Source organism: Spodoptera frugiperda, chromosome 19 (assembly GCF_023101765.2).
Source record: "Spodoptera frugiperda isolate SF20-4 chromosome 19, AGI-APGP_CSIRO_Sfru_2.0, whole genome shotgun sequence".
Classification (NCBI taxonomy): Eukaryota; Metazoa; Arthropoda; class Insecta; order Lepidoptera; family Noctuidae; genus Spodoptera; species Spodoptera frugiperda.
Window position 1 is genome coordinate 343,749 of NC_064230.1, and position 23,192 is coordinate 366,940.

The 23,192-nt window shown below is 39.7% G+C and overlaps 2 protein-coding genes across 3 annotated transcripts in view; one reads left to right on the plus strand and one right to left on the minus strand.

Annotated features, from left to right (window-relative positions):
* Positions 1-23,192, minus strand: part of LOC118281129 (M-phase inducer phosphatase) — a 219,828-nt gene that overhangs the window by 102,484 nt on the left and 94,152 nt on the right. The gene's annotated exons all lie outside the window — the stretch shown is intronic.
* Positions 1-23,192, plus strand: part of LOC118281259 (Kv channel-interacting protein 4-like) — a 108,288-nt gene that overhangs the window by 52,638 nt on the left and 32,458 nt on the right. The window contains exon 2 of one of the 2 annotated variants that reach the window (XM_050700596.1): positions 10,962-11,068. The exons of the other annotated variant lie outside the window; for it this stretch is intronic. Within the exon in view, the coding sequence (XP_050556553.1) occupies positions 11,065-11,068 (4 nt within the window). The 5' untranslated portion in view covers positions 10,962-11,064. The remainder of the gene's footprint in view (positions 1-10,961; positions 11,069-23,192) is intronic. 2 annotated transcript variants of the gene reach the window in all.

Below are 23,192 nucleotides of genomic sequence, written 5' to 3' on the forward strand. Positions count from 1 at the left end.
ATAAAAAATATGTTCTGAATCAAGAATCGAACATCGACAGCATTAATTTACCATCTTTCTGTCTTCAATTCAAAAACATTATATGATACAAAAAGATAAAGAAAGGAAAAGATATCGCGAAAAAACTTTGTTTTAAAAAGATAACTGGAAAGGCGGGGACTACATTCCTTTTTAAAATGTCGCTTACTTTTTTTTTGTTTTGGAAAAAGATCTTCAATGTAAACCAGTGGTTCTCAACTGGTGGTCCGCAGAATGCAAAATATGTTTTTTTTATGGAAAAGGTGGTAACGAGCAGACGGGTCACCTAATGGTAAGCGATCAGCGCCGCCCATGGAAACCCGCAACACCAGAAAAGTCACAGGTGCGTTGCCGACCTTTTAAAAGAGCGAAAGATCGCATTCCCACGCTCTTTTCTTTAAGGTTTGAAGGTCGTATCGGTTCGGAAATACCGCCGACGACAGCTCATTCCACAGTTTTGCTGTGCGAGCGCACAGTTGTAGCCTGCCAACCATCTATATGGTGGGGATGGAAGTGCTGTTGTGTAGGTCGATGGCGAAACTAAGCGGCAGGTATCATACCAAACAATTCCTCAGAGCACTCCCCGTGGTATAGGAAAATACACAAGCTTACATTTAAGTATGGTTGTTTATGGTAGAAGCCGGTAAACTAGCTGACGGATCACCTGTTGGTAAGCAATCGCCGCCGCACATGGACACCCGAAACACTAATGGCGTTATAATTACGTTGCTGGCCTTTTGGGTGTATTTAAGGGTTGTTGGGGAATCGAGGATTGGGCAGATTTGGAAGGGTAATCTGCTCGCCATGCTTCGGCACTGCTGGGCCGGCTCGACCGGAGTGATACTACGGCCGAGCAGAAAACCGACGTGAAACAACGCTTGCGTTGTGTGAGTGAGGTTACCGGAGGCGCAATTTTCCCAATCCCTTTTCCCCAACAACCCTTCTGCAGGTTTGCTTCTGCGTGTTTCAGATGTCCATGAGCGGCGGCGATAGCTTACCATCAGGTGATCCGTCTGCTCGTTTACCGGCTTATACCATAAAAAAAAATTGGTCCTTGTACAAGAAAAGGTTGGGAACCCCTGATGTAAACAAAAGTAGGGGTAAAAGGAAAATTGTGTTTCAAAATTTGGACCAAGTTGTTTTCAGTTTCAGGCAATATTTGGTAAAATACAATAACGACACGGGCCTTTCACAATTTCAGGGGACTTTTTCAGTATTGAAAAGTTCTTGAAAACTGTTTTTTGAAACTTATTCACCATTTGTGTTATAAGTCCCATGTAATAGGGGGTGATAGTATTGCCATATACTGGATACAATTCCAGACTCCGTGCTACTACTGAGATATTTTCTAAAAACCGAAAAAAACCTATAATACTTTGCTCGACCCGAGAATCGAACCCGAAACCTCTTGCAACCACTCAACCAACGAGGCAGTGTCGTAATGTGCACTTCTGCCTACCTCTTCGGGGATAAAAGGCGGGACACAGCACAGCTACATAACACATCTCTGGTGGAAAAGAAAGCACTCATAGTCGGGTATACAATACCCGCAGGAAGACTACCGTCACTGAAAAAAGTATTTTTCTCTATCAACCTTATCTATATAACAATACGGATTATTTTCCTCTGTACTCTTTGTACTGAACGTATTTCCTTATTCCTATATTCAGGCGGTCGGATTCAGGCGGATTCACAATATTTTAAAAGCATTCTTTGCATCTCATGTTTTATATATATTTTAAAAGCCTTTCATACAAGTGGAATACTATATTTTATTTAAACATACATATACTAGCTTTTGAGCTACGCCCGATATCTACAATGTGTAACAACGCTTGCGTTGTGTGAGTGAAGTGTGGGAGAGCCATGCTTTGGCACGAATGAGCCGGCTCGATCCGAGTGATACCACGGCCGAGCAGAAAACCGACGTGAAACAACGCTTGCGTTGTGTCTCGTTGTGTGAGTGAGGTTACCGGAGGCCCAATTATCCCTTTTCCCAATCTTCCCAATCCTCGATTCCCCAACAACCCTTAAATTCCTAACCCCTAAAAGGTAACGCACTTGTAACGCCTCTGATGTTTCGGGTGTCCATGAGCGGCGGCGATTGCTTACCATCAGGTGATACGTCTGCTCGTTTACCGGCTTATATCATCAAATCGACCATAATCTATCTCTGTTTCGAATTTCATTCTGATCCCTTCAGCCGTTTGGACTTGATTGAGTAAAATACATACAATCGACTCTCGTTAAATCGAAATCGATCGAAATTCAGGGGGACTTATAAAATATTTCGATTTGCCGAATTATCGAATAGTTCGAAATTTTAACTTGTTTCAAAAATACGTACATTGCCATTAATCTCCACACTTACCAAACAGATTGGAGATCGCAATTTAAAAGTTCGCACATATATTTTCCAGTCTGAAAATTGGTTTTTCAGTAACATTTGTATGTTTTTAATTTACAGTGTACACGGGTCCAGCCCGCAGGTAGCTGTATTTACAGTAGACTCGCTGTAAACAAAATATGTAGCCTGAATTTCATTCAATACGTTTTTTCAGCGCTGAAAAATGTCCATAGTATGTGCTTTTTAATGTTACATGAATTTACATATGTATGTATGTAGATAAAACTGTCTTTTTTGCCTTCATAAACAAACAGTATGGAGATCACTCATATGATTTAAATGAAACTACAAGTAGTACTCGTCCACAGAAGCATAATACAACTGAATATTTCAACGAAAACCGAAAAAGAAAATAAAATATAAATCAAGTATTAAATTCTGTGTGAACAGCTCCATGTTCCTTGACCACAGAAGAGCTGTAATGTTGTAGGTTGTCTAGGAATGTTACGGACATGCGGCGCGGCTGTTATAATGCCGTATTTGTAAACAGTGTTCAAATTAGCTCATAGCTCAAAATTAGCTCGGGAGAAGTCATAATAACATTTTCTTTATAATAACATTTTCAGGTCGCTGTTTCGCCTCCCTCGACATTGTAGTGCATCAGGCATGTTTGTCGACGCGAGCGTGGAAGACTTTCACGCGTTGATGAGAAAGAAGGTGGCGTCTGTTGTAAGTCGGGTTCGAGGGAGTCGAAATAGTGCCCTTAAGTGGATAGGAGAGAGGACTGACACTGTTCTTCTTAGAAGGTTCACTGAACTTCACGTTCGGGGAGTTGGGTGAGACAGCGAAATGATAAAATTGTGCTCATACTCGTATAATTATTTTTTTGTTGTGGACTATTTTGTCTGAAAATAAACGATTTTTATTTTTATTTTATTTATTTTTATTTATTGGATGACTTCCCCCCCTTAAAAAAGGTGCATATACATATACAATTCAACATCCACTTTTCATCAATTATGTTATGAGTCCCGTGTAAAACCATCTCAGACTCCGATTCTCCGATCCCTTATTATGCAGCAGCACTTCACAAACGAAGCTTAATTTAACAAATCAAAAATCTGATTACTAAATCCTCTCAAGTCTCAAGTTCGATTACCGATTCAGTAAAATTATATTCAAAATTCAATTTTTTCAATGATCCTTAAAATATCGACAAATACTGAATGAAATAATAAATAATGCATATGAAGGTATACTCTCACCAACAAAGCATATTCAACCTTATTGCCTTAGAAATAAAGACGACAATCACTTAAAGGAAATTCCAATTTAGTATACGTTTAAATGCTGCCTTGTATTATCATATTTTAGTATATTGTACCTTATGACTAACACAAATAAAGAAGAGAATCGCTTGAATATATTTTGAATTTAGTATAGGTTCATCTGCTGTGTGATATTTATTCATTACCATTATATATTCATTTTCTTAACAAATCTTGAATTTTATTCCAATATAAGTCAAATAAAGTTTTAAGTGTCCATGGGCGGCGGTGATTGCTTACCATCAGGTGTTCCGTCTGCTCGTTATCGACTTATTCTATAAAAAAGATGTATCTAAGATTCGTAGCAATTGGCGTTCCATAGTTTTTACCTCATTAGGGAGACAGGCGTGAGGTTATGTATGTTTTTTCGTTCCTTTACTGGCTTATACCATAAAAAAATTAACATATTCTAAAGAAATGTAAAAAAAAAGTTGGACTAGGAACGGGGGTGGTTTTTAGTCAGTAAGAGTCTGACACTCCCTCTCCTCGCCCAAGGCGGGAGAAGTGATTGGATGATTTTCCTTAAAAAAAAGACTAGATATGATTTTAGATTGACTCGTTTCTTAGCTGTTTTACGAGCCTAACTCGACTAGTTTCAAGCCACTGTGGGGACTCATACAAATCATTCATACATCATCATTAAACAATTCAGAAACTAGGTTATTTTACAGCTAACTTTTTCATTGCAGCAAGACAAACGAGACATTACGCTAATCTATGCCAAGTCCAACTAAAGTTCCAGGTTCGATACTAGTCTATGCAAATCCAATCGTTAGACGATCATGTTTCATTCATGTCTAGTCGATTCGACTCACAACTCGAGTCGGAAACTCATCGAGAGGGAGTATGAATAATAATATTGTATTAGAGTGCTTTCCACCAGAGATGTGCTATGCTACGTTGCTGTGGATGCGTTTGGCTTCCACCAATCATATTCATTGGTACACATAGCTTAGCAATGGTGGAATCGGACTCAGCTAAGCTATGTTTTTTATATGGAAAGATGCGTGTTTTTTTTTTTTAGGGGGGAAAATCATCTAATGACTTCCTTCGCCTTGGGCGAAGCGAGAGGAAGTGTCAGACTCTTACTGACTAAAAACCACCCCGTTCTTACTTCGGCTTTGAGCCGGAGCCCCGGTTACCTGTTACGTTGTCCACAGTTCCTGATACGTAGGCATCCCCTTAGAAATGATTTTGATAAATTCCAATGTCACGCCTTTTATCCCCGAAGGGGTAGGCAGAGGTACACATTACGGCACGTAATGCCGCTATACAATGTACACACACTTTTCACCATTTGTGTTATAAGTCCCGTGTAATAGGGGGTGAGTCTATTGCCATATACTGGAGACAATTCCAGACTCCTTGCTACTACTGAGAAATTTTCGAAAAACCCAAAAACATCCCAATAATACTTTGCCCAACCCGGGAATCGACCCCTTGTACGGCAGTTGCACTTGCGACCACTCGACCAACGACGATTTTGATAAATTCCTTTAATAATAACATATACTTCTTAACACAAGCCAAGTCGCGGGCAAAAGCTTAGTACATTATATTTATTTAAGCTCAGTAGATACTTAGTAAAACCGTGGCCCCATTAATTATTCACAGGGTCGGCAGGGACCCACAAATAGATAACATTACTTGTTGCCAAGTTTCGGCGGACGGACGGACGGACGGACGACACGCTGACAAACTTTTGTATTTCGGGTTTGTGTTAAAAATTTATGTTTGTATTATAAGTGAAGTATAAGTAAGGAAGATGGTATTTTGTTTTTTTTGGTCTTCAAAGTTTGTTTGTTTTGTAATATATTATTAGGTATATCAGTTGAAAAGATTATTTTCTATAGTATAAGCCGGTAAACGAGGAGACGTATCACCAGATGATCAGCAATTGCCGCCGTCGATAGACACTTGCAACACCAGAGGTGTTACAAGTGCGTTGTCGGCCTTTTGGGGGTTAGGAATTTACAGATTGTTAAGGTTTCGGGGATTGGGAAGTTTGGGAAGGGGGGGAATTGGGCCTCCGGTAACCTTTACTCACACAACGCAAGCGTTGTTTTAGTATCATTTCGGTCGAGTCGGCCCAGCAGTGCCGAAGCATGGCTCTCCCACACTTTACAATTCAGCACTTACTTGGTAAGGAAATAAATAAAATTTTCTTTGCACAATTGTAGTGTAACAACGTGTATTGTCTCTTGAAGTGTTCAATAATGCACTAGGCATCACCCTGGCCTGCTGGTCAGGCCTTTACGACCGCTGCGCCTCACTCCTGCCACACACAATACGTGTTTAGGAGATAAAGTTGAATACTACATTTCTAACTTCTATCTGCTAATCTCCACACTTAGCAAACATGTTGGAGATTGCAGTTAAAATATGGGAGAGCCATGCTTCGACACGAATGGGCCGGGTCGACCAGAGTGATACCACGGCCGAGCAGAAAACCGACGTGAAACAACGTCTGCGTTGTGTTTCGTTGTGTGAGTGAGGTTACTGGAGGCCCAATTACCCCCATTCTCATTCTTCCCAATCCGTGATTCCCCAACAACACTTAAATGCCTCCTAAAAAGCCGGCAACGCACTTGTAACGCCTCTGGTGTTTCAAGTGTCCATGGGCGGCGGCGATTGCTTACCACCAGGTGGTCCGTCTGCTCGTTTACCGGCTTATACCATAAAAAAGATAAATCATATCGTCACGCCTTTAAATCCCAGTAGGGGTAGGCAGAGGTGGCACGTAATGCCACTGTGTACACCCACTTTTCACAATTTATGTTGTAAGTCCCATGTAATAGGTGGTGAGCCAGTTGTCCATCACTAGGCGTAGACAAAGAATAGACTTCTCTGTTTAATATGTCAAAGTCAAATCATTTATTACAAATAAACCATAATAAAGTACTTTTTAAATATCGACAAATAAAGACATAAACAATATAGTCAGTCTGTTCGTCAGTTAACAGGTGTTCATTCCACAAATTTAGATCGGCCGGCATTGCTTATCATCAGGTGATCCATCAGCTCGTTTACTAGCTTAAATCATAAAAAGCATAAATCGTAAGGCGTGTAGTGTGCATACTCGGGTGTAGACACATACGGAAAGAGTAGAGCTGGTGACACATATATCATAGAGTACCATCACCACGCGGTTTGCAATATCATAAATAAATGACGTATTTATTCATGTGGAAACCAGTCCCAGGCTGTGGAGTTATTACATTTGTGCCTCTACATAATTTAGTACCGTCTCTACGTCTCTACGTCTCTACGTCTCTACGTCTCTACATATACGCACTCTCTCTGATGATTTATTGATACGTGTAGAGACATATCTTTATCCAATTACATTTTTATCTCTACCTCGTTGGTCGAGTGGTTAAAGTCAAAGTCAAATTCAAAATTATTTATTTCAAATAGACCAGGAAGACACTTTTGAACGTCAAAGCGAATATAATAATATTAATAACGTCTGTCTGTCGGTCAGTCTAGTTGCTCTATTTGCTCGTTCCAAAGTGTAGATTCCTATGGAGAAGAACGAGCAAGAAACTCCATAGGTTACTCTTTTCCAATCAGATTTACAATACAATACTTGGTTACATTGTGTGACTGACGTATAAGGGAAAATGAGCTGTAATCGGCGGTATTTCCGAACCGATACGACCTTCAAACCTTCAAGAAAAGAGCATACTCCTTTTTAAAAGGCCGACAAAGCACCTGTGACTCCTCTGGTGTTGCGGGTGTCCATGGGCGGCGCTGATCGCTTACCATCAGGTGACTCGTTTGGTCGTTTGCCACATATTCCATAAAAAAGGGACCTCGGGTTCGATTCCCGGGTCGGGCAAAGTATTACTGGGGTATTTTGGAAAATTTCTCAGTAGTAGCACTGAGTCTGGAATTGTGCCCAGTATATGGCAATAGGCTCACCACCTATTACATGGGACTTATAACACAAATGGTGAAAAGTGTGTGTACATTGTATAGCGGCATTACGTGTCGTAATGAGCACCTCTGCCTACCCCTTCGGGGATAAAAGGCGTGACGTTGTTGCTGCAACATTTGTATCTGTCTCTACCACGCCTGTTGTAGAGTTTTGTAGAGTCTGTCATCCCTAAGGGATTTGGTAGAGGTATCATTTATTTTTAATGAATTAAAGTGCATATGTAATATGAAAAATATGTTTTAAAATTATCAACGGTTGTAATAAATTACTTAGAGTGCTTTTCTACCAGAGATGTGCTATGCTACGTTGCTGTGGATGCGTTTGGCTTCTACCAATCATATTCATTGGTACACATAGCTTAGCACTGGTGGAAACGGACGCAGCTAAGTTATGTTTTTATATGGAAAGATACGTGCTATGGATGGCTTCCTTACTATCGATACATCGCATACTCGAGCTGCACATCTTCCTCGCACAGCTACATAGCTTAGTATCAGTAGAAACAGTCACATAGTTTCACAGCTTAACTATTACATCTTCGTAGCATAGCTACATAGCACATCTCTGGTGGAAAAGCAGGCAGCAGGTTCAGGTGTATCAGAGAGCGCTGCTGCACGGTCTCTGTCTAATGTGTAGTGTCTTAGTCGGGTATTAAAACCCTCACGACAAGAATAGTTGTGTTTCGTTGTGTGAGTGAGGTTACCGGAGGCCCAATTACCCCCTTCCCAATCGTCCCAATCCCCGATTCCCGAACAACAACCCTTAAATTCCTAACCCCTAAAAAGACCGGCAACGCACTTGTAACGCCTCTGTTGTTTCAAGTGTGTCGGCGATTGCTTACCATCAGGTGATACATATGATCGTTTATTCGTGTTTCATAAAAAAGTTGTTGGTCAGAATTTGTGTTTAATTCTGTCGTCGTCTCAGCTTTATATTATGCTTTATTAGTCTAGAAATATCTGAGGCTAGACCAATGCAGGTCGGTCTATTTTTGAGCCTAGATCGATATGCAACCAGCTCACTTCAGACTCACCTTGTTTACCTAAGATGAGGTATAAACATTAATATAATAATACGGATGATGACGGGGTATGAAAATTAAACATCTATTTAGTCCGTCAGTTAGGTAATTAAATAATATTAGACACGTATTTTTTTATTTTGTCACACAAACAATACTTAGATACAACGAATCAAAGTTTAGGAGTGGAAGCAAATACGTCACTTTGGAGTATAAAATGTACCTAAAAGTGACGTCATGCAATATTTCAAATCAATATCGATATTTCAAAGACTGCACGGTTGGTGCGGTGACTTGGCATCTGGCTGCCGCGCAACGTGTAGCGGGTTCGATTCCTGCACAGAGGATAAGGAGCCATCCATGGCACGCGTCTTTCCCTATTAACTATTATGTTATCGGCTTACTCACGTAACTGTTTGACGAGGAACTCGACTAGTTTCAAGCCATGCTAGAGGCTCTCTCTTTCCATATTATAAAAACATAGTTTAACTGAGTCTATTTCCCGAAGCTACGGACTACCTAGCGAGTTTACCGGGGCTCCGGCTCGAAAAGCAGGAGAAGGAACGGGGTGGTTTTTAGTCAGTAAGAGTCTGACACTCCCTCTCGCCTCACCCAGGGCGAGGGAAGTCATTGGATGACTATCCTCCCTCAAATAAAAAAAAAATGTGTATGTGAACTTGTATATTTGTAAACGCACCCACGACACAGGAGAAAATCCTAGTGAGAAAATACACGCAGTATATATAATAATTGGTACCGTACTGGTATTATATTGGACCCATAACATAACTGGTGAATAGTTCCTCAATTTTAGTAAAACCAATTTTGGCATTCACAAAATTGAATTCAACTTTACTAATTAAAAATTTTAGTTAGAAAGCTAAAACCTAAACCTAGAAATTCTAGACTGAAAATCCAGTTCGACCTAACTTTTTAGTCTGAATAGCTTAGCTGGCCTTTTTATTTTTTTAAAAACAGCTTTAAAAGCTGTTTGGCAAAATGTAAGCACTATATTTTTTAAGCTATTTTTTGTCTAATTAGGTTTTATGAAAGCAGTGTCGCAGTAGCTGCTGAGTAGAATATAATTATCAGCACCGCTAATCTTCTCGCCGGTTTTCATATACCTGACTAAGACACTACACATTAGACAGAGACCGTACAGCAGCGGTCTCTGATAAACCTGAACCTTTTACACTGCGATCTCCAACCCGCCTGCCTGCGGAGATTATGGCAAACCCTCTTATGTAGAGGAGGCTCGTAGTCCAGCAGTGGACTGTCAGTGTGTAGGGAATGAAAATCTGGTGAGATTGGGGCTCAAGCGAGATCTCGCGAGAGTATAATATAAATTCTCGCAAGTAATGTATGTAATAGGGGGTGAGCCTATTGCCATATACTGGACACAATTCCAGACTCCGTGCTACTACTGAGAAATTGTCGAAAAACCGAAAAAAGCCGAGTAGTACTTAGGCCGACCCGGGAATCGTAACCGGGACCCCTTGTACAATAGTCGCACTTGCGACCACTCAAATAACCACTAAACCCCATTTTTGAGCCTAGATCGATATGCAACTAACATCTTGGCTGACGATATACGAAAAATGAGCGAAATACACCCAGTAGGTAAGCCAAAAAGTAAAAATACTTTAATTTTTTTTTTACTTTTCAGTTTTCGTTGAAATATTTAGTTGTATTACGCTTCTGTGGACGAGTACTACTTGTAGTTTTATTTAAATCATATGAGTGATCTCCATACTGTATGTATATTATTAAAACTTTACTAAAATCAATCAGCTCCCTTAGCAAATAATATCGCCATCGGAGCCATATCGGATCGAAACCGGACGGCGAACGGTTATCCGGTCCGGTGCGGAAATGGAACCGGATCAACCATTGTTACGATTTAAACCAAGATATTTAATGAGGCAAGTTTCAGTTGGTTTCAGTGTCAACATACTGAAATATTTTCATGGAAGTATAACATACGGTATGGAGATCACTCATATGATTTAAATGAAACTACAAGTAGTACTCGTCCACAGAAGCGTAATACAACTAAATATTTCATTTTCAAACAATTAAAATAATCAAATTAATCACGTATTAAATTCTGTGTGAACAGTTCCATGTTCCTTGACCACAGAAGAGCTGTAATGTTGTAGGTTTATCCCGTCATCAAAAAAAAGTATGAACAATCGATTTACCAAGTGTCTTATGATATTTATTTATTCAACAAATTCTGTGTTAATTCATTTTATTATTTTGAGTTTTTCCTTTCCTCTTTTAAATCATATTTTGATAATCTTTCAGTTTCTTAATAAGTGATATATTCAAGCATAATTTGTGAACACAGTGTAAGTTGTAGTGTGAAGTGATTTTAAGTTACTCAGTCGTCCGCTAGGAGAAAGGAAATATGGGTAAGTGAATTATTTTATTTATCACTAAGTGATCCCCCCCCTAGTCTTCATTTGCGTCGATTACACACTCTGTGACTAATAAAAGAAGCCTAAATGTAAGCATCTACAGGTCGTTTTTTTACCGTGCGGAAATCCTCATGGATACCTTTTGTCTTACGATGTACGCCAGACAGCAGGTTATGTCGGACTCTTACCGACTAAAACCACACACTCTGGATTCCCTGAAAACAAGAGGGTCACTGAGTACTCGAGTGAACGAACTTGCCAGTGACACTCCTTTTATGTCCGCGTCCTATCTTTCGGTGTTAATAAATTCTACAGCGATTTATACCACGCCGCCTTTGTCTCCGAGTTGGGTCGATCCATTCTCGGTCCCTCTCTGCAGTTTCCTTGACTACACGTGACTACACGTGATCAGCTGTGAATGTGTTAAGAAAGGTCTCGGATTCGATTCCCGAGTTGGACTGTTATCGGAGTATACAGTAACGGACTTTTTATTTGCAAAGGATTAGTTTGTCTAGCCCTGAGTTTTACCATGGTATCATCAGTAAACAATCCACTGGGGTGAATTCTATCTGCTATTGCCTGCAATCTGACTGCACGGTTGGTGCGGTGGCTAGGCAACTGGCTGCCGCGCAATACGGTAGCGGGTTCGATTCCCGCACGGAGCAACTCTTTGTGTGATCCACAAATTGTTCTTTCGGGTCTGGGTGTCATGTGTATGTGAACTTGTATGTTTGTAAACGCACCCACGTCACAGGAGAAAACCCTAATGTGGGGCAACGTTTTTTATAAAAAAAAAAAAAAAAAAATACGTCCCCATCCTAATTTTTTAAGCCACCTAAATCCCAGTAACGCACTTGTAACGCCTTTAATGTTTCAAGTGTCCATGGGCGGCGGCGATTGCTTACCATCAGGTGAACCGTCTACTCGTTTACCGACTTATACCATAAAGAAAGACGGATCATACTCTTGACAGCCCATGGACACAATAGGAAGATTAGGAAGGGGGGTAATTGGGCCTCCAGTAACCTCACTCACATAACGAAAGCGTTGTTTCACGTCGGTTTCCTATCACTTCGGTCGAGCCGGTTCATTCGTGCCGAAGCATTGCTGTCACACACTTCAATCGTCTGCTCGTTTACCGGCTTATACCATAGAAAAGTCTCATATTTGAGATCATAATCCACTTTGGGTCGGTGTAGCACCGGCATGAATTAGAGTATTCCTTTGTCTCGGAATAAATAATTCATGAAGGTATAATTACTATGTGAAAGCTTGGAAATTACACTTTAATACTGTGTACAATAAGATATGCATCATCATCATCGTCATCATCATCATCATCAGCCGAGAGACGTCCATTGCTGTGCAATAACGTGGCTTCGGGAGCAATGAAGGAGACGTGTTGATCTTATGAATACCTTTAATTGACTATACTTATATGACTAACTTACACTACTTATGGGCGCGAGGTGTCACACACACTACACCTCCCCCGTTTTTGGAAAAAAAAAAGATTATTTTAATACATTTTTTTTTTAATTTAAACCTAACAGGAAAAAAATCTAAATATATTAACCGCACTGTTGACAATTTTTACAAAATGTTGAATTCTATTTATCTCTATTACATATTTTATTTTTCATAATAATATAATTATTCTCCGTTAACATAAACCCTCATTACCTTTATAACTAGGTACACATTAATATATTTTATTTTATTTAACTTATTTCACTACCATTGTCGTAAGGTACATACATTACATTATACACATGTGAGCACATTACATTTATACAGGACTCTCCGGTACCTGCTTTTCATTTTATTTATTTCATTTTATTATTCACCATTCTTCATTTCTTTATTATACCTATGTGTGCTCACTTTATTTATTTATTCATACTATAATTTAGTGTCAATATTTAAGGTTTCTATTGACCTCCAATAGATTCTCACAGAGAGAGCTCGTCTACACTATGATCGAACTAAGGACATGACCACTAAACTGTACCTTACCATGTGTACCTATTATATTTATTAATTACTTATCATTTAACTATCACAAACCAACATAACACAATCTAAATGAATTGCTTGGTTGACAAAATTATACGTTGTCCTTAGGTGATCAGCCTTCAGTCACACGCCAAAACTTGTGTACCAAGTCATTCCAAATTATCTAAAAACCAAACTTACAAACTTTTACAAACAATGAACACATTCCAAAGCTTTGCTGATATCAAATTTCATTCATCTAATTATTAATTTCATAAGACAAAACCAAAGTGCAGTTGTTATTGTTACTCGGTGTCAAGTAACACGATTCTTCCAATACAATCTGACACTCGGTATGACATCATTTACCTATATGGGCATGGGAACATTCCTTCGATCCCTATTATTCATGCTATGCATACTATATAATTACAAAATTTTACATTATTTCGGCAGAAAAAAAAAATACTTACAGAATTTACTAAACAAAAAAAAAACTGATTGTCAACAGGCGTGAACTATACTAAAAACTTAAGTACCATTCTAAAAAAACATAGCGCTAAAATTATCTAATTATAACAATCCTAACATTAATATAATTTTTGCCCTCACACATCACATTATTATAAAAAAAAAAACACACACACAACACTATTGGAGTCCGGTTACTCCATTCTGCGTGGCCAGGGTAGCGGAGATAATCTCGGACGCTCCCTGGTGGCCAACATCTCCCGGCTCCATCCTCTCGGACACTTACTGCTCCCGGCAGGTCCACATCTGGCTGCATCGACACCCGGCAGCCAGCAAAACATCTTCACTTTTTCACTATTTTTCACTTTTAGCCCACAAATTTAGGGTCTTAAGAGTTTTTATTTTATAAAATCCATATTTTTACACTGTACTCGTGCTCAGCGCTGCCCGCGTGGCAGCACTGGCAGGGTCGCCATGCAATGGCGGGACTTCGGGAGCAAATGAAGGAGACGTGTTGATCTTATGAATAACTTTATATATCCTTATATGACTAACTTACTCTACTTATAGGCGCGAGGTGTCACACACACTACAGCTGAACAAAGGCCTCCCCCTTGGTCCTCCACGTAGAACGACAAGCCGCCACCTGCATCCACTGGCTCCCCGCCACTCTGACGATATCGTCGGTCCACCTAGTGGGAGGTCTGCCCAGATATGCATACATACATATTTTTTATAGTATAAGTCGATAAACGAGCAGACGGATCACTTGATGGTAAGCAATCGCCGCTATCCATGGACACTTGAAACACCAGAGGCGTTACAAGTGCGTTGTCTTTTAGGGGTTAGGAATTTAAGGATTGTTTAGGGATTGGGACGGGGGTTATTGGTCATCCGGTACCTCGCTAACACAACGCTGTGGTTGTTTCACGTCGGTTTTCTGCTCGGCCGTGGTATCACTCCGGTTGAGCCGGCCCAGCAGTGCCGAAGCATGGCGAGTACACACTTCTTCATATTTAGATGAGACGACGTTTGGCCGCTACCTCGCCTGATGGTAAGTGATGATGCGGCCTACGATGGAGCACGTCTGCCCATAAGCAACCTATTCACACGGGCTTTGAAGACACCCAGGTTATACCCATCAGGAAACACAGACTCCGGCAAGGAGTTCCACTCCCTAGCAGTTCGCACAAGGAAGCTTGAAGCGAAGCGCTTCGTGCGAGTGGGTATATCTACCATGTATTTGAAACTTATAATAAGTATATTTTTCTCAAATGTATGAAAAAGTTACTGAAAAAGGTTCTTTTACAGGCGAAGTTTAACTGAAACAAAACAGCTGGTTCACAGAACCACGCTGAAACTTTCAAATGTACTCACTGAACTTTTAAAATTCAAGTTTTTATTTTCTTCAAAAATTGTATTAAAGAAGTACTTTGTTTAATAAATATGTACTACAAACAGCGGGTGACAGTCCACTGCTTTTTTTTTTTTGAGGGGGGAAAATCATCTAATGACTTCTCCCACCTTGGGCGAGGTGAGAGTGAGTGTCAGACTCTTACTGACTAAACACCACCCCGTTCCTACTCCTGCTTTTCGAACCGGAGTCCCGGTAAACCCGCTAGGCAGTTCGCAGTACTTACAGTTCACTTAGGCTTATACCATAAAAAAAGGTACTACTTGTTGCGAATGAAGCCACAGGCGCAAGCCAGTTGACAAAATTCCCGGTTGAAGAAGCAAATAATTCAGTAAATTTTACGACTTCCATAAAATAAGAAGCGGCCCGGATCCCCGCGGGACCGGAGTTTGAATTGTTGCCCACAGCCCACAACTGGGAAGCGGCAAGGACACTTCACTTTATTTAATTCCTTTTTGTTTCTTTCGGTTATTTTTTTGGAAAAAAGCATGGTTTGTATATGATTGTTTTTTTCATGGTATTAACCGGTTACTGAGCAGACGGATTACATGATGATAAGCAATCGCCGTCGCCCATGGACTTAAGGTACCTCAGAGGTGTTATAAGTGCATTGCTGGCCTTTGGGGGTTAGAAATTTAAGGGATGTTGGGGAATCGGGGGTTGGAAAGATTGGGAAGGGGTAATTCGGTCTTCTTTAACCTCACTCACCCAACGAAACACAACGAAAGCGTTATTTCACGTCGGTTTTCTGCTCGGCCGTGGTATCACTCCGGTCGAGCCAAAACAAACAAACTTAACACATCAAAGAAAACTTTTTGAAAAGAAAAATCTAAGTGAGCGAAACCGCGAGAGCAAGCTATATACAAAAGACAATAAAATTAAACAAAATACAACTCCTTTTGAAACGTTTTATCTGCATTTAAAATATGAAGGGGACTACAAAATAGGCTATGGTTGCGTTTTATAACCCCGTCAGTTTGTATCGCTCGCCTGTCTGTCAAAATGGGGTACTGGTAAACCGGGGTTACTTTGATTCACGGGGTGACTTTGATCGAAACTTTCATTTCATATAAAATGGCGAATTGCGTAAAACGAAACGCGTATGGTAGTTTTTTTTTCTAGGTTAGCAACACTGAAGAACTGTCTGTCTTTTTCTGAAAACACGCTGGGAATCCCCCCGCAAATTTAATTAAAAAAGGTAAATACATTGTTATTCTCTATTAATAGCTAAATAATTTTGCTGCAAAACTTCATTTGTATTTAAACACAAGATGGTGTAATGAAATTTCTAGATAAACTCCATTATGTGCCTATGATCGATTAATCAATACAGAGATTATTGTTATTCTAACCTCAAAAGGAATGCAATAAATTGAGTTTGCTTAATGCGGGGTGTCATTGATAGGGTATATGGTGTGAGATTGATCAAAGTTATGAGATTTGTTTTAGTGAAGTTTTGGTCACAACGAGGCAAGAAAACTTACAGATATGTTTGCCGCATTATCGATCTAGACCCTCTGGTTGTCGAAGGTTTCAAATCTTTGGAAAATAAAAAAGAATTCAAATTGGTTCGTGATGATATATCTCAAATTGAGACAAGTGACATATTAGCCTACCTGCCAAAACCAAAGCCTTTTGCAAGTCATCATAGTAATGTTGAATGTGTCCAATTTTTTTTGATATTGATATCGCAGAATTGTTAGCATAGGTTTTATATTGTTGATTTTATGAAGACTAATTATTTTATAGGTTTTAACTTTGTTGATTGTATGAAGACTTACTATTTCTAAGTTCCTGTTTAGTTTTAATTAAAATAAATAAATAAGACCTGATTTTAAGATAGAATTGTGTTACCAACATGTTTAATAAAGAAATGTTAAATTTTTCTGATGACTTTTATTTTAATTTACTTTTTTATTAATTTTAAGTTACCCCATAAGACAAAAATGTGAATATTTATTTTTCCCGTTGGTAGATTTTGTTTTTTTTTAATTTATTGGAATTAAAATTGGAGTTACTTTGTCGTTACGCAATAAAAAATGGGGGTATCAAAGTAACCCCATCTTACGTATAACTTTGATCAGACAGTTTTTCTTTTTTTCTCAATATCACGACACATGTTTTTACTTATTATTACAGGAATCGAGAGTACTAAAAATACCGATTAATAGACTTTTTTTGTATTTTTTGTACACCCACAAATATAAATGTTAAGGACCTTCAAAGTTCAATATTGATCAAAGTAACCCCGGTTTACGGTAATCAGAGAAGCTATTACATGTTTTTTTAAACATTGCCCCCACATTAGGATTTCTCCTGTGTCGTGGGTGCGTTTACAAACATACAAGTTCACATACACATGATACCCAGACCCGGAACAACAATTTGTGGATCACACAAAGAGTTGTTCCGTGCGGGAATCGAACTCGCGACACGTTGCGCGGCAGTCTACCCAGCCACCGCACCAACCGTGCTGTCGTATGTACATTTTAGTGTAAGATATAAAGTTCTATGTATATAGCGAGCGTATCACTGTGTTAAGTTCCACCAGAGATGTGCTATGCTACGTTGCTGTGGATGCGTTTGGCTTCCACCAATCATATTCATTGGTATACGTGGCTTTCGCGTGACGATCTCCGGCCACCGTAAATGCGGGTCTGCGGACGGCGAGCAAGGGTAGCTCACCGCCCGAACAGAACCAAACCCGTGCGTGCGGCGCCTCGAAGAACTATCAGACCACCACAGATGGGGCCCATTAGGGCTGATACCTTATCCGGAGCTGCGGACAACGTAAAAGGTTACCGGGGCTTCGGCTCAAAGCAGGAGTAAGAACGGGGTGGTGTTTAGTCAGTAAGAGACTGACACTCCCTCCTGCCTCACCCAAGGCGGGAGATGTTATTGGATGATTTTCCCACCTCAAAAAAAAAAGCACTGGTGGAAACGGACTCAGTTAAGCTATGTTTTTTATATGGAAAGATGTGTGCTTTGGATATGTGCTATGGATAGTTTGTCAGTGGTGCCTAAATAATCTTAGAAAGTACATATAACTCGGAAAAAGTCACATTGATACTTGCCGTTGGTAGGTTTCGAGCCCGCACTCTCATGCATGAGAAGCGGGCGTCTTAAACCATTGGGCCACCATGACATATTACCATACACAGTTCCTAATTCTCTCCATACCATTACTGGCAGATTCAAATTCCAATGATTACACACATTAAATTAAGTCCCAGATTCTATTCCGGTCGTTAAATTCTGCGACATTGGAAAGGCGTGGCCGGGAGACATAACTAGTCTTCATTGTATGAAGAGATTTTACATAATGATATAGTTTTTTGATCTCCAAAGGGGTAGGCAGAAGTCTACATATACAATGTAACACCCCCTTTTCACCAATTATGTTATGAGTCCCGTGTAATCTAGGGGATTTAAGGACATTAAAACACCCTCACTCAGTGTGTTTTTCCACGAGAGATGTGATATGTAGCTATTCTTCTTTTTTTTTTGAGAGTGGAAAATCATCCAATAACTTCTCCCGCCTTGGGCGAGGCGGAAGGGAGTGTCAGACTCTTACTGACTAAAAACCACCCCGTTCCTACTCCTGCCTGTCGAGCCGGAGCCCCGGTAAATCCGCTAGGTAGTCCGCAGCTCCGGAATGTAATAGTTTGTCGTGAGATTACTGAAGTATCTCATATTCACTTTGTGAATAAACATATAAAAATATAAAAGTCACTAATACCCGACCCGAGAATCGACCTCCACTCTGAATACAATACAAACGAAACACAAATTAATCTTAATTAATCACCACAGGACGTACAAACATACAATTGTATTTAATTTCTTTTTCCTCACAATACGAAGATCATTTATATTAATATTGTTTGTCTCGCTCACACTCTCATCCTGTCTCTTTCGCACACGTCATATTGCCACGCTTTTTATCGAAGGAGTAGGCAGGCACGTAATGCCGCTATACAATGTACACCCACTTTTCACCATTTGTGTTTTAAGTCCAATGTAATAGAGAGTGAGTCTATTGCCATGTACTTGACACAATTCCAGACTCCGTGCTACTACTGAGCCATTTTAAAGACCCAGTAATACTTTGCCCGACCCGGGAATTTTAGAGGCGGTAATACTTTGCATGGCAGTCACACTAGCGACCACTCGACCAACGAGGTAGTCTCGATCGCACGCAATCTATACTTCTATACTTAATATTATAAAGCTGAAGAGTTTGTTTGTTTGATTGTTTGTTTGTTTGTTTGTTTGAACGCGCTAATCTCCGGAACTACTGGTTCGATTTGAATAATTCTTTTTGTGTTGGATAGCGCATTTATCGAGGAAGGTTATAGGCTATAAAACATCACGCTACGATTAATAGGAACCGAGCAGAGCGGGTGAAACCGCGCGGAAGCAACTAGTATTATATAATTCTATGGCTAACAAAAGACGTATGATTAATATTTTTATTTGTCAAGTTTTGTATTCATATAAAATGAGTAATTAATTTGTTGTGGTTTGAGCAAGCTTTAATGGGTCCATCTCCAAAACGTGTTCGTGTAATGACTCTGGCGCTTTTCAGATATAGATATTTAATGGTAACTAGTGGTCGCCTAGTGATCGAAATTAGACCATATACGATTTAATTTACAATACCACGTAACATACGTTCAAGGATAATTTTTATTTAACTCAAACTCAAACAAACTCTTTTATATAAAACTTTATTCATATGAGACGTGAGAATATCATCGCAATGTCTGTCAATTTTGACGTTTTGTCAAATACGATCAGATACTATGCATGGTAGTGGTTATTTATTGATTAAATGTACTTTATTAGCATTATTTTTAAAAAATATTAGCGTTCTGCACTTCTCCTACACATATACTATAAGTGTACCAAATTTTATGCTCCTACGTCCGCGCAATTTTCGTAAAAAGGGGTCCAAAGTTTTTGCATCACGTATTAATATATAGATTATGTATCTCATTGAAAATAACATAACACAATGAGACCGACTCACCCTAATCACACAATATAATATTATAAATGTGAAAGTTTGTTTGATTGCATGTTTTGATGTCTGTCCATTAATCACACTGAAACTACTGCACGGATTTTGATAAAAATTGTCTGGAGCTGATTTAGGTGATAAGTTATTTTTGACGTATTATAACGGGCGAAGCTGATGGCAGAAGCTAGTATTTTTTATGGTATAAGTCGGTAAACGAACAGACGTATCACCTGATGGTAAGCAATCGCCGCCGCCCATGGACACTTGAAACACTAGAGGCGTTACAAGTGCGTTACCGGCTTTTTGGGAGTTAGGAATTTAAGGGTTGTTGTTCGGGAATGGGGATGGGGAAGATTGGGAAGGGGGGAATTGGGCCTCCGGTAACCTCACTCACACAACGAAACACAACGCAAGCGTTGTTTCACGTCGGTGTACTGCTCGGCCGTGGTATCACTCCGGTCGAGCCGGCCCTTTATAATGAAGATAAATTCTTAAGTAGTAACTTTTCAACAATACTGAAAACATCTATAAATACACATATTAAATTTAACTCATACAATTGTAAGCCTTACCTCAAAGAAATTAGAGTACAATTTCCAATAGACCTAATACGTCTAGATTTTGATCAAAAACAATTCTTTAAAAAAAATGTCTTAACCGACACATTAAACACAGACGAAACACAACTTTATTCCCAAAGAATTAAGGTAAACTTTCCAATGGAGATGAAACCTGAAAATTTTCAAGTGAAATTGAAAATAGTATTGAAAGGGCGCCAAGTCGAGACTATTGTGAAACTATTTATTGGATTGGACGGTAAATTAACCGGATCCGAACCGGACAGAACCGGATCAACGGTAGGGTGCCCATGTGGTTCTTTTATCCGGCCATTTTCCCAATTGACTGCACGGTTGGCGCGGTGGCTGGGCAACTGGCTGTTGTGCAACGTGTAGCGGGTTCGATTCCCGCACGAAGCAATACTTTGTGTGATCCACAAATTGTTGTTTCGGTCCTGTGTGTCAGATGTATGTGAACTTGTATGTTTGTAAACGCATCAACGACACAGGAGAAAATCCTAATATGGGGCAACGTTAAAAAAAAAACATGATCAGCAATACTCGTACTACCTCTAGTTTGCGGGTCTGCGGACGGCGAGCAAGGGTAGCTCGCCTCGACCAGAACCAGAATCGTATGTGCTGCTCAAAGAGCCACCAGACCACCACAGATGGGGCCCAGTAGGGCTGATGCCTGATCCGGAGTTGCGGACTACCTAGCGGGTTTACCGGGGCTCCGGTTCGAAGCAGGAGTAGGAACGGGGTGGTGTTTAGTCAGTACGAGTCTGACACTCCCTCTCGCCTTACCCAAGTCGGGAGAAGTCATTGGATGATTTTCCCTCTTAAAAAAAGGTATATGTATATCAAAAACGAAAAAAGCTTTCCTAAACAAAGAAAAAATTAATAAAAAAATAATTTATATAACTGTTTGTCGAGGTAACTCGACTAGTTACAAGCCACGCTAGGGACTCATAATCTTCTCGAAACACGACGGAACGCGGTGAATATCGCGCAGTTACGGTGAGAAGATGTTTTTTATTTAAACATAATAATCAATGTAATATGTCTCAGGAGAGATATATAATAGAAAAAAGAAATTCATATTTCAAATATGTATTTAGACGTGACAAACAGTTAATACAGGGATCACGCCTTTTATCCCCGAAGGGGTAGGCAGAGGTGTACATTACGGCACGTAATGCCGCTATACAATGTTCACACACTTCACCATTTGTGTTACAAGTCCCATGTAATAGGGGGTGAGTCTATTGCCATATACTGGGCACAATTCCAGACTCCGTGCTACTACTGAGAAATTTTATATTATTTGGTCACCCTACAATTGGCATCTTATCGCGGCCATCTAAAGAAGTATATAGTCAGGTTCCAAACGACTTAGTCCAAACTAATACATACGACTTGAAACCTTAAATACTTGGCTCATGAAGAATAAACCGATAATTTTATTGCCTACATCTTAGATCCTTCATTGTTATATAAGTTGTTCTAAAAGTATCTGCCACGGCTTCAATGGGAGGTAGTGTTGTGTTTGAACATTACAATAGTGAAGACATTTCGTACCCCGGACCAGTTAATTCAATTTGAGAACATAAAGAAGTTAAATAAACATTGACTCTACTCTGCATTAAGTGGTTCACAAATACGCACGATGCGTCGTTTCGTCAATGAAAACAAAATGCTATCAATAGGGATGATGACTGAGTCAAAAATAAATTATTACAACTTTTCAATACAATAAAATGTCCAAAAATAATCACTCTCTCATTGATCAATTTGATGAACTACTTAATTTTCGATTTTTTCTAGCTAAATTTCTAGAAATAAGTCTGATATTTGACGTAAAAATCTGATGACGTCATAATAGAGTATTTCATACAAAATTCATAGAAAATATCGTTTTCACAGAATCTGACAAGCGTTTCGAAAAAAGTATTGAATTTGACTAATAGGAATCTAGCCTGTTGTACCAGCGGGTATATGACACCCGCGACAAGAGCAGCGCTGGTGACAAACATACAATACTTTTGCATTATTTTAAGTAAGAATATTATACACACCTGCCTGACCCCTTTTGTATTACAGCGTGATGTTATAAGCTAGTTAATTAATACTGCTTGTGGCCTAGCGGGCGGTATTTTTGATATATCGATTGGTCTTAGTGTTGGGCCAGAGAAACCGCAGGAAGGCATTTAAACTTAAAGCGATTTAATTGTAGGAGAGTCATGCTTCGACACTGCTGTGCCGGCTCGACCGGAGTGATACCACGGCCGAGCAGAAAACTGACGTGAAACAACGCTTGCGTTGTGTGAGTGAGGTTACCGGAGGCCCAATTACCGTTCTCAATCCCCGATTCCCCAACAACCCTTAAATTCCTAACCCCCAAAAGGCCAGCAACGCACTTGTAACGCCTCTAGTGTTTCAAGTGTCCATGGGCGGCGGCGATTGCTTACCATCAGGTGATACGTCTGCTCGTTTACCAGCTTATACTATAAAATAATCATACTTTTATTACTTCTCAAAGTCAAAGTCAAAGTCAAAGCATTTATTTCAATTAATCTTAAATAAGGCACTTTTGAAACGTCAAATTGAATTGTCCGTCAGTGAAGCTAGGCGCTCGTTCCAAAGTGTAGCTTCGAATGG